Here is a 12,044-nt window from a genome sequence, read left to right as displayed (position 1 = left end):
CTCAGCCAATCAGCACCCTCCGTCTGGCTACGAATTTCCCCCTCCGCGGGGCACGCCGGGAGTTGTGGTGCGGGCAGGCCGCGCCCATGGCGGACCGGGACGGTACCGGGGGCGGCGGCGGGGCTGGGAGCGGCCCGGGGCGTGCGGCTCCCTCTTCTCCCGCCCCCTCCGGGGACCCCCCCAGTGCCCACGCAGCTCCCGGTGCCCGGCAGGCGGAGGCGGAGCAGGACGCCGAGTCTCCGGTAACGCCCCCGGCGTCTGTCCCCCCCGGTCCCCACCCCGGTGACCGCCCTCGGCACCCCGGTGACCCCGCGCACTCCTCCCCGCAGGTCTCAGAGCCCGAGCCGGGCGCTTCGGCCGACGCTGACAGTGGGTCTGGGAGCGCCGGGCTCCCGTGGTGGCCGCAGGGGCCCCGGGCTGGGCCTTTGGGGACACCTCGGGGACACTTTGGGACACCTCGGGGACCCCTGGGGACACTTTGGGGACACCTCGGGGACCCCTGGGGACACTTTTGGGGGCGTTTCTGGGACAGGGTGGTCGGAATGAGACGTTTGGGGACATTCTAGATCTCCCGGAGGTCGCTTGAGGGATTTTTGGGGACCTTTCTGGGGCCTTTGGGACACTTTGGGACATTCTGGGTGGCTTTGGCGCTGTCTGGGCACATCTGGGGACATTCAGGGGGTTTAGCTGGGTGTCCCCCCCAGTGGAGCTGCTGCGGTCGCTGCTGTCCCGGACCCTGGGGCTCGGCGGGGACAGAGCGGAGCCGGTGCTGGACGAGCTGAGCCTGGCGGGCGTCAGCCGGTTCCTGAAGAGCGAGCGCTGTACGGGCACCGGGACACCGGGAACGGGAATGGGACACCGGGAATGGGGCTGGGAACGGCAGTGGGGACGGGGCGGGAGCCGGTTCCTGAAGAGCGAGCGCTGTACGGGCACCGGGACCGGGACACCGGGAACGGGAACGGGACACCGGGAATGGGGCTGGGAACGGGAACGGGACACCGGGAACGGGAATGGGGCTGGGAACGGCAATGGGAACGGGGCGGGAGCCGGTTCCTGAAGAGCGAGCGCTGTACGGGCACCGGGACACCGGGAACGGGAACGGGACACCGGGAATGGGGCTGGGAACGGCAGTGGGGACGGGGCGGGAGCCGGTTCCTGAAGAGCGAGCGCTGTACGGGCACCGGGACCGGGAACGGGAACGGGACACCGGGAACGGGACACCGGGAACAGGAACGGGACACCCGGAACGGAAACGGGACACCGGGAACAGGAATGGGGATGGGAATGGGGCTGGGAACGGAAACAGGAATGGGGGGCACCAAGAACGGAGAGGGGGCAGCAGGAAAATGGGGCCCAGATGGGGGGCGGCGAGAACGGGGGGAGGGGGGAGCAGCGGGGGATTTGGGGGCTCGCTTTGGGGGGAGGGGGCAGTTTTGGGGTTCTTGAGGTGGATTTGGGGTTCACCCCTTCGTGTCCCCCCCCAGGTAAGAACATCGTGTGCATGGTGGGCGCTGGCATCTCCACCTGTGAGTGCTCTGGGTGGGGGGGCCCTGGGGGGCTCAGGGACCCCCGGGGTGGGTCCTGACCCCCCCCCAACCCCCCAGCTGCAGGGATCCCTGATTTCCGTTCCCCTGGCACCGGGCTCTACTCCAACCTGCAGAGCTACAACCTCCCCTACCCCGAGGCCATCTTTGAGATTGGGTTCTTCAAGGTACCCCCTCTTTCCTCCCCAAATTCTGGGGGGGCCCTGAGTTTCTCTGGGGAGCCCCCCCTGAGCTCCCTGTGCCCCCCCAGAAACACCCAGAGCCCTTTTTCGCCCTCGCCCGTGAGCTCTACCCGGGGCAGTTCAAGGTAAAACACCCCCTAACCTCCTTCCAACCCCCCCCCAGTCAGGGTGGTCCCTAGAGACCCTCAAACGACCCCCACATTCCTCCCCAGCCCACGGTGTGCCACTACTTCATGCGGCTGCTGCAGGACAAGGGGCTCTTGCTGCGCTGCTACACCCAGGTGGGGCGTGCACCCCCTCTCCCCCCCGCCTGGTTTGAGGGGGGTCACGGGGATTTTGGGGACCCCCTGACCCCCCACGGGCCTCCCCAGAACATCGACACTCTGGAGAGGGTGGCGGGGCTGGACCCGGAGCTGCTGGTGGAGGCTCACGGCACCTTCTTCACCTCGCACTGCCTGCGGGCCTCGTGCCGCCAGCGCTACAGCCTGGCCTGGATGAGGGGTACGGGGGGCTCTGGGGACCCCCCGGGACCCCCCAATCCCCCTGAGTGCCTGCGGGGCTGTCCCCACCTGCTCTGCCACAGGGTGGGAACAGCAGGTTGTTGTCCCCCGGTGCCCCCCCAAACGCCCCCGTGCCCCCCCCAAATTCCCCAGTGCCCCCCACAAATTCCCCGGTGCCCCCTCAAATGCCCCTCTGCCCCCCCAAACGCCCCCGTGCCCCCCAGATGCCCCCGTGCCCCCTTTTCCCACCGAGCTTCTCCCTCCTCCTCCCCAGAGCGGATTTTCTCCTCCCTCGTCCCTAAATGTGAGAAGTGCCAGGGACTGGTGAAACCCGGTGAGTTCTGGGGCTGGGAGGGGGGCTCAGCAGGAATTTGGGGGGAGGTCTTCACCCCCTCATCCACTGACCTGCCCCCCCTCCCCAGACATTGTGTTTTTTGGGGAGAACCTCCCCTCGCGCTTCTTCGCCCTCCTGGAGTCGGTGAGTGGGGTCTGGGGGCCCCCAGTCCCACCCCCCAGACTGGATTTGGGGCTGGGCTGGGGCTGAGGTGACCTGGGGACCCCTCCCCACCCGTGACATCCCCTCCCTATGCAGGACTTTGAGAAGGTTGACCTGCTTCTCATCATGGGCACCTCGCTGCAGGTGCAGCCCTTTGCTTCCCTCATCAGCAGGTGAGACCCCCCCAGACCCCCTCCCGGACCCCCCCAGACCCTGGGGAGCCCCCTGTGACTGTCTCCCTCCCACAGGGTCCCCACCAACACCCCCAGACTCCTCATCAACAAGGAGAAGACGGGGCAGGTGAGCTGGGGGGCACCTTCAAAATCCCATCATTTTGGGGGTCCCCCTGCCCCCAAAACCTTTCTGGGAGTCACTGGTGGGGGGGGGGCTTGGAGCAGCTGCCCCCCCCCTTGTCACCCCTTTTATCCCCCCCAGAGTGACCCCCTGATGTCCCTGATGGGCTTTGGTGGGATGGACTTTGACTCAGACAAGGCCTACAGGTATGGCCAGGTGGGGGCTCTGTCCCCAGCCCGTCATTTTGGGAACCCCTCCTGTGGCTTTGGGGACCCCCGAAGTGGAATTGGGACACTCAGGGTGGTTTTGGGGATCCCTGAGGGTGGTTTGGAGGACTGCCATCGAGGTTTGGGACACCCCGAGGTGGTTCTGGGCACCCTCAAGGTGATCCCGGGGCCCCCCAGGATTTTCGGGGCTCCCCAAAGGTGACCGTGGGCTCCCTGTGTCTGCTCAGGGACGTGGCCTGGCTGGGGGACTGTGACAGCGGGTGCCTGGCTCTGGCTGAGCTGTTGGGCTGGAAGGTACTGCCCCCCTCCCACAAACTCTGGGGGTCCTCCTGCCCCCCCAAACCCTCCTGGGACCCCCCTGAACCCCCCCGTGTCCCCCCCAGGAGGAGCTGGAGGAGCTGGTGCGGAGGGAACACGCGGCCATCGACGCCAAGGGTGGGGACAGGGTTGGGGGGAACCTCCAAAAGCCCCGGGGGGATGAGGACAAGGATGGGGGGAACCCCAAAAAGGGCCTGGGGGACGAGGGAAAAGCTCAGAGTGACCCCAAGAAGAGCCTGGGGGGCACGGCCAAGGCTGAAAAGGACCCCAAAAAACCCCAGGGGGGGGACAAGGACAAGGCTCAAAATGACCCAGGAAAGTCACGGGGGGGCAGTGAGGACCCTCCCCATAGCACAGGGGGGACAGCCCAAAATTAAATGGTCACAGAGGAGTTTTTGGCTTCATGTGGTCACTGGGGGGCTGGAGGGGCTGGGGCTCTTTCTTTCCTTAAAGAAAGAAAGAGGAAAACAAAATAAAAATACAGGAAAGGGGGCAAATAAGTCAGAAAAAGAAAGGGGGAGGTTGAGGGTACAGAAAGGTTTTTTTTCCTCCCCTAAAAAGGGGTGTTACAGCTCCAAAATGTGTTGGAATTCTTAGGGATGGTGTGGGGGGAGGTGTGTGCAAAAGACTGAAACCTGGGAAGTTTCTCACTTTTATATCTACTGAGAAATAACATGAATTTACATTAAAGAAAAGGTTTCAAAACAAAGCTCTCTATGTGCTGTGTGATACCTGGGATTTGGGATGGAAGGAAGAGCGAGAACGGATCTGTGGGGCTGGGAAATGCAAACGTGACTTTTTTGGAATGGCAAATGGGACTCATCGTCCCCGAGCCAAAATTGGCCCAAGTTTGGATTGCGCCTCCAAAATCCCAAAATCCAAGGGCTGCTCCTGGAGGGAAGCTGCCAGGACAGGGGGGTCTGGCTGGGCTTGGTCCCCCAGGGCCACCTTGGAGCTGCCCCTGAGATGGGGGGTGGAAGACGTCCCTTCCTGTGGGGAAGAATTGTCACAGAACCACAGAACATCCCGAGCTTCCCCCACGAGGGGCATCGAGTCCAACTCCCACCCCGTGCTCCAGATCCTTTTCCACTCCCAAACTCTTCTCCCAAGGACTTGGAAACCCACCCGGGCTGGGAGAAGGGTGATGATGGAGCAGGGATAGATTCCAAAATACCAAAGTAACCCGGTCCGCAAATGCCAGAACGAGTTCCAAAATATTATCAAAATGACCCAATTCCAGCACACCAAGTTCCAAAACACCAATTTTCAAACGCGTTACCGGGGCTGGATTCCCAAACCCAAGAGAATCCGTTATTGCCACAGTGGGATCTGTGTTACCAAAACGGATATTTTCTGTTGTGTAAAACATTCCCCTGTGGACAATAAACACGCATATTTATTTTAATCGTACAGCCAAACATTGTAAAAGTTTTACGTTAAAAGCATTAAGGCTGCATTTAGTTTGGTTTTGGGGGTTTTTTTTCTGTTTGTTTTTTGTTGTCTATTTGTTTTGTTTTTGGGTAGATGGGCATTTGTATGGTGGGTCATTTTAGGTAGTTTTTTTAATTTGGGTTGTTATTTAGTTATTTTTTAGCTGTTGAGATTTTTTAAATTCGGTTTTTAAACGTATTTTTACAGAGGATTGGTTATTCTTTGAATTCTCTGAGTTAGTGTAGAGGTAGAGTTTTGGTTATATTTTTTTAGTGACGTAATTTCAGAGGAGTTTTGGCGGGGACCGCCCCTGTTCTCTTTCTCCGCCTTCCCTGCCCGCAGCCCCGGCTGGGGTGGGCGGCGGTGCTGCCGCCGTGTGGGCAGAACGCGGTACTGCAGCCCCCCGAGCCAGCGCCCGGCCCCTCTCCAGGCGGGGGAAGAGATAAAGTGATAAAAAGGGCGGTAAAGTGATATAAAATAACATATATCTGTACAAAGATATATACATATAGACTGAAAATATAAAAATATTTAAACGTAGTTTGAAATAAATTGGGGATTTTTTTGTTTTTATTAGGTTATAGGCCGGGTTTTTAAAAAATACTATAAATAAAATTATATAAAAATAAAAATCCAACTATACAAATAGATAATATATATACCAATACCGATAAATATTTAATAGAAATAAATATCTATACAATATTTATATTATATATCTAATATAAAAATAATATATCCAGTCTTATATTAAAAGCTATTCTCTATAATATATATAATATCTAAAATCTAATAAATAAAAATTATAAAGGTATATGTAAATATAATTAGGAATAATAAAATTATTTTAAAATTTTAAATATAGTTTAAATAAATGGAATCTTTGGTTTTTATTTGGTTAGAGGTAGGGGTTTTATTTCAATTAATAGAAGTACTATAGAAATGTATATCTAAATATAGAAATATATAATAAATGTATAAAGATATGTAACGGTAACTAAACTATAAATTTATATTTAAGTAGAAATATATGTAAGTAATAGGAAGAGATGTAATGTAGAATATAAATAACATTATAGGCAATATAAATTATAAATATAAATGTGAATATAAATATGAAAAAATATAAATATAAAAATATGTAAATATAGTTTAAAAGAAAAGGCTTATTTTGTTTTTATTTGGTTAGAGGCAGGGTTTTTATTTTAAATAATGAGAATATAGATATTATTGGTATATATTTCTAAGTATTGAAATATATAATCAGGATATAAATATATGTAAATATAAAATATAAATCCATATAAATAATAGGAAGAGATGTAATAGAGAACACAAAAAACACTATACATTATTATACATTTAAAATGCAAATGTGAGTTTAAATATAAAAATTATAATTTAAAAAATTTTAAAAAGTTTAAAAGAAAGGGGTTCTTTTTGCTTTTTACTTTTGGTACAGGCAGGGGTTTATTTAATTTGAAATAATATGAGTTACAGGAGTAAAAATCTTAACCAGAAATATATAATCAATATGAAAAAATATACGAATAAATCTAAAGAATAGATGAAATATAGAATATAAATTATTATATAAAAAGAAAATTATAAATATAAATTTATAAATCAACATTAAACATCAGTATACATTACAAATAGAAATTTGAATATAAATATGAAAAAATATAAAAACAAAATATATTTAAATATTGCTTAAAGAAAAGGTTAGGATTTTTTTTTGTTTTTGGGGGGTTTTTTTTGTGGGTTTTTTTTTTTTGCCGCCTTGTGGGCAGAGCGCGGTACTTCAGCCCCCCGAGCTGAGCCGAAGAACTGAAAATAGCCAAGTGTAGACGAAAATAGCCGAGTGTAGCCGAAGAACTGAATAGCACCGAGAGTAGCCAAAGAGCCAATGATAGCCGAGTGCATCCGACATTAGCCGAGTGTAGCCGAGGAACTGAATATGACCGAGTTGAGACGAACCGTGCCGAGTTCAGCCCAAGAGCCGAACCAAGCCAAATTTAGCCGAGTTCAATGGAACAGAACCGAACGTCAACGCCTTCAGAAGAATCGAACGAGCTCAGCCGAACCAATGCGAGGCCAGACCAACCCTGCGACTCGACCGAACCGAGGCGAAGCTTACGCACAGAGCGGCTCCGAGCTAGGCCAAACCGAGCCCAGGGTTGCAAACAGGCGAATCTAGTTGAATGCAGACGACAATAGCCGAGTTTGCTCCCAGAGAAAAAGGACCTGTGCTCCGCAGGGGCAGGCTGCCTCCTAAAATTTGCCATTGCGCAGGATGCCTGCCAGAGGCAAGCTGGCACCAGTGCCAAGTCAGGCTGGTTTGAGAGTGCCAAGTACCTCCTGCAAACTGACACCATGAAACTGAGGTGGTGACTTGTGCTTACCTGGGAAAATGGCCGTTGTTTTTGTGTTCCAGGGCCTGTGGCCCGAAGAGGCCGGCTGGCACCAAAAAATCCATATTGCGCAGGATGCCTCCCAGAGGAAAGCTGGCACCAGTTCCAAGTCAGGCTGGTTTGAGAGTGCCAAGTACCTCCTGCAAACTGACACCATGAAACTGAGGTGGTGACTTGTGCTTACCTTGGTAAAAAGCCATTGTTTTGTTCCAGGGCCTGGGGCGCGGAGAGTCCGGCTGGCACCAAAAAATCCATATTGCGCAGGATGCCTCCCAGAGGAAAGCTGGCACCAGTTCCAAGTCAGGCTGGTTTGAGAGTGCCAAGTACCTCCTGCAAACTGACACCATGAAACTGAGGTGGTGACTTGTGCTTACCTGGGAAAAGGGCCGTTGTTTGTGTTCCAGGGCATGTGGCCCGGAGAGGCCGGCTGGCACCTAAAAATCCATATTGCACAGGATGCCTCCCAGAGGAAAGCTGGCACCAGTGCCAAGTCAGGCTGGTTTGAGAGTGCCAAGTACCTCCTGCAAACTGACACCATGAAACTGAGGTGGTGACTTTTGCTTACCTGGGAAAACGGCCATTGTTTTTGTGTTCCAGGGCGTGTTGCCCGGAGAGGCCGGCTGGCTCCTAAAAATCCATATTGCGCATGATGCCTCCCAGAGGAAAGCTGGCACCAGTGCCAAGTCAGGCTGGTTTGAGAGTGCCAAGTACCTCCTGCAAACTGACACCATGAAACTGAGGTGGTGACTTTTGCTTACCTGGGAAAATGGCCGTTGTTTGTGTTCCCTGGCCTGTGGCCTGAAGAGGCCGGCTGGCACCTAAAAATCCATATTGGGCAGAATGCCTCCCAGAGGCAAGCTGGCACCAGTTCCAAGTCAGGCTGGTTTGAGAGTGCCAAGTACCTCCTGCAAACTGACACCATGAAACTGAGGTGGTGACTTGTGCTTACCTGGGAAAATGGCCGTTGTTTGTGTTCCAGGGCCTGTGGCCCGGAGAGGCCGGCTGGCACCTAAAAATCCATATTGCGCAGGATGCCTCCCAGAGGAAAGTTGGCACGAGTGCCAAGTCAGGCTGGTTTGAGAGTGCCAAGTACCTCCTGCAAACTGACACCATGAAACTGAGGTGGTGACTTGTGCTTACCTGGGAAAATGGCCGTTGTTTTTGTGTTCCAGGGCCTGTGGCACGAAGAGGCCGGCTGGCACCAAAAAATCCATATTGCGCAGGATGCCTCTCAGAGGAAAGCTGGCACCAGTGCCAAGTCAGGCTGGTTTGAGAGTGCCAAGTACCTCCTGCAAACTGACACCATGAAACTGAGGTGGTGACTTGTGCTTACCTGGGAAAATGGGTGTTGTTTGTGTTCCAGGGCCTATGGCCCGGAGAGGCCGGCTGGCACCTAAAAATCCATATTGCGCAGGATGCCTCCCAGAGGAAAGCTGGCACCAGTGCCAAGTCAGGCTGGTTTGAGAGTGCCAAGTACCTCCTGCAAACTGACACCATGAAACTGAGGTGGTGACTTTTCTTTCATAGGGAAAATGGCCGTTGTTCGTGTTCCAGGGCCTGTGGCCCGGAGAGGCCGGCTGGCACCTAAAAATCCATATTGCGCAGGATGCCTCCCAGAGGAAAGCTGGCACCAGTTCCAAGTCAGGCTGGTTTGAGAGTGCCAAGTACCTCCTGCAAACTGACACCATGAAACTGAGGTGGTGACTTGTGCTTACCTGGAAAAATGGCCGTTGTTTTTGTGTTCCAGGGCCTGTGGCCGGAAGATGCCGGCTGGCACCAAAAAATCCATATTGCGCAGGATGCCTCTCAGAGGAAAGCTGGCACCAGTGCCAAGTCAGGCTGGTTTGAGAGTGCCAAGTACCTCCTGCAAACTGACACCATGAAACTGAGGTGGTGACTTTTGCTTACCTGGGAAAATGGCCGTTGTTTTTGTGTTCCAGGGCCTGTGGCCCGAAGAGGCCGGCTGGCTCCTAAAAATCCATATTGCGCAGGATGCCTCCCAGAGGAAAGCTGGCACCAGTTCCAAGTCAGGCTGGTTTGAGAGTGCCAAGTACCTCCTGCAAACTGACACCATGAAACTGAGGTGGTGACTTGTGCTTACCTGGGAAAATGGCCGTTGTTTGTGTTCCAGGGCATGTGGCCCGGAGAGGCCGGCTGGCACCTAAAAATCCATATTGCGCAGGATGCCTCCCAGAGGAAAGCTGGCACCAGTGCCAAGTCAGGCTGGTTTGAGAGTGCCAAGTACCTCCTGCAAACTGACACCATGAAACTGAGGTGGTGACTTTTGCTTACCTGGGAAAAGAGCCATTGTTTTGTTCCAGGGCCTGGGGCGCGGAGAGTCCGGCTGGCACCAAAAAATCCATATTGCGCAGGATGCCTCCCAGAGGAAATCTGGCACCAGTGCCAAGTCAGGCTGGTTTGAGAGTGCCAAGTACCTCCTGCAAACTGACACCATGAAACTGTGGTGGTGACTTGTGCTTACCTTGGATAATGGCCGTTGTTTGTGTTCCAGGGCATGTGGCCCGTAGAGGCCGGCTGGCACCTAAAAATCCATATTGCGCAGGATGCCTCCCAGAGGAAAGCTGGCACCAGTGCCAAGTCAGGCTGGTTTGAGAGTGCCAAGTACCTCCTGCAAACTGACACCATGAAACTGAGGTGGTGACTTTTCTTTCATAGGGAAAATGGCCGTTGTTTGTGTTCCAGGGCCTGTGGCCCGGAGAGGCCGGCTGGCACATAAAAATCCATATTGCGCAGGATGCCTCCCAGAGGAAAGCTGGCACCAGTTCCAAGTCAGGCTGGTTTGAGAGTGCCAAGTACCTCCTGCAAACTGACACCATGAAACTGAGGTGGTGACTTTTCTTTCATAGGGAAAATGGCCGTTGTTTGTGTTCCAGGGCCTGTGGCCCGGAGAGGCCGGCTGGCACCTAAAAATCCATATTGCGCAGGATGCCTCCCAGAGGAAAGCTGGCACCAGTTCCAAGTCAGGCTGGTTTGAGAGTGCCAAGTACCTCCTGCAAACTGACACCATGAAACTGAGGTGGTGACGTGTGCTTACCTGTGAAAATGGCCGTTGTTTGTGTTCCAGGGCATGTGGTCCGGAGAGGCCGGCTGGCACCTAAAAATCCATATTGCGCAGGATGCCTCCCAGAGGAAAGCTGGCACCAGTGCCAAGTCAGGCTGGTTTGAGAGTGCCAAGTACCTCCTGCAAACTGACACCATGAAACGGAGGTGGTGACTTGTGCTTACCTGGGAAAATGGCCGTTGTTTGTGTTCCAGGGCCTGTGGCCCGGAGAGGCCGGCTGGCACCTAAAAATCCATATTGCGCAGGATGCCTCCCAGAGGAAAGCTGGCACGAGTGCCAAGTCAGGCTGGTTTGAGAGTGCCAAGTACCTCCTGCAAACTGACACCATGAAACTGAGGTGGTGACTTGTGCTTACCTGGGAAAATGGCCGTTGTTTTTGTGTTCCAGGGCCTGTGGCCGGAAGATGCCGGCTGGCACCAAAAAATCCATATTGCGCAGGATGCCTCCCAGAGGAAAGCTGGCACCAGTGCCAAGTCAGGCTGGTTTGAGAGTGCCAAGTACCTCCTGCAAACTGACACCATGAAACTGAGGTGGTGACTTTTGCTTACCTGGGAAAAGAGCCATTGTTTTGTTCCAGGGCCTGGGGCGCGGAGAGTCCTGCTGGCACCAAAAAATCCATATTGCTCAGGATGCCTCCCAGAGGAAAGCTGGCACCAGTTCCAAGTCAGGCTGGTTTGAGAGTGCCAAGTACCTCCTGCAAACTGACACCATGAAACTGAGGTGGTGACTTTTGCTTACCTGGGAAAATGGCCGTTGTTTGTGTTCCAGGGCATGTGGCCCGAAGAGGCCGGCTGGCACCTAAAAATCCATATTGCGCAGGATGCCTCCCAGAGGAAAGCTGGCACCAGTGCCAAGTCAGGCTGGTTTGAGAGTGCCAAGTACCTCCTGCAAACTGACACCATGAAATTGAGGTGGTGACTTTTGCTTACCTGGGAAAATGGCCGTTGCTTTTGTGTTCCAGGGCCTGTGGCCTGGAGAGGCCGGCTGGCTCCTAAAAATCCATATTGCGCAGGATGCCTCCCAGAGGAAAGCTGGCACCAGTGTCAAGTCAGGCTGGTTTGAGAGTGCCAAGTACCTCCTGCAAACTGACACCATGAAACTGAGGTGGCGACTTTTGCTTACCTGGGAAAATGGCCGTTGTTTGTGTTCCAGGGCATGTGGCCCGGAGAGGCCGGCTGGCACCTAAAAATCCATATTGCGCAGGATGCCTCCCAGAGGAAAGCTGGCACCAGTGCCAAGTCAGGCTGGTTTGAGAGTGCCAAGTACCTCCTGCAAACTGACACCATGAAACTGAGGTGGTGACTTTTGCTTACCTGGGAAAATGGCCGTTGTTTTTGTGTTCCAGGGCCTGTGGCCCTGAGAGGCCGGCTGGCTCCTAAAAATCCATATTGCGCAGGATGCCTCCCAGAGGAAAGCTGGCACCAGTGCCAAGTCAGGCTGGTTTGAGAGTGCCAAGTACCTCCTGCAAACTGACACCATGAAACTGAGGTGGTGACTTGTGCTTACCTGGGAAAACGGTCGTTGTTTTTGTGTTCCAGGGCCTGTGGCCGGAAGAT

At 53.5% G+C, this 12,044-nt stretch overlaps 1 protein-coding gene across 5 annotated transcripts; it reads left to right on the top strand.

The window, feature by feature from the left end:
• Window positions 1-47: 47 nt before the first annotated feature.
• Window positions 48-4,270, top strand: SIRT2 (sirtuin 2). Of its 5 annotated transcripts, XM_059872688.1 has the most exons (15): window positions 48-242; window positions 330-369; window positions 705-821; window positions 1,485-1,526; window positions 1,605-1,711; window positions 1,795-1,851; window positions 1,939-2,007; window positions 2,098-2,227; window positions 2,501-2,560; window positions 2,649-2,704; window positions 2,819-2,895; window positions 2,971-3,022; window positions 3,158-3,222; window positions 3,471-3,537; window positions 3,627-4,270. In XM_059872688.1, the coding sequence occupies exons 1-15, from the start codon at window positions 87-89 to the stop codon at window positions 3,936-3,938; spliced, it is 1,407 nt and encodes a 468-aa protein (XP_059728671.1). In that variant the 5' UTR covers window positions 48-86; the 3' UTR covers window positions 3,939-4,270. The 5 variants fall into 5 exon arrangements, with proteins under 5 accessions (XP_059728671.1, XP_059728674.1, XP_059728673.1 ...); XM_059872691.1 differs by lacking the exon at window positions 3,158-3,222 and having other exon boundaries at window positions 3,627-3,763; XM_059872692.1 differs by lacking the exon at window positions 330-369 and having other exon boundaries at window positions 64-242.
• Window positions 4,271-12,044: the final 7,774 nt, after the last annotated feature.

The sequence above is a fragment of the Haemorhous mexicanus genome, chromosome 37, assembly GCF_027477595.1.
Source record: "Haemorhous mexicanus isolate bHaeMex1 chromosome 37, bHaeMex1.pri, whole genome shotgun sequence".
In the NCBI taxonomy this organism is placed as follows: Eukaryota; Metazoa; Chordata; class Aves; order Passeriformes; family Fringillidae; genus Haemorhous; species Haemorhous mexicanus.
Note: the sequence above shows the minus strand (reverse complement) of the source record. Positions and strands in the feature narration are given on the sequence as shown.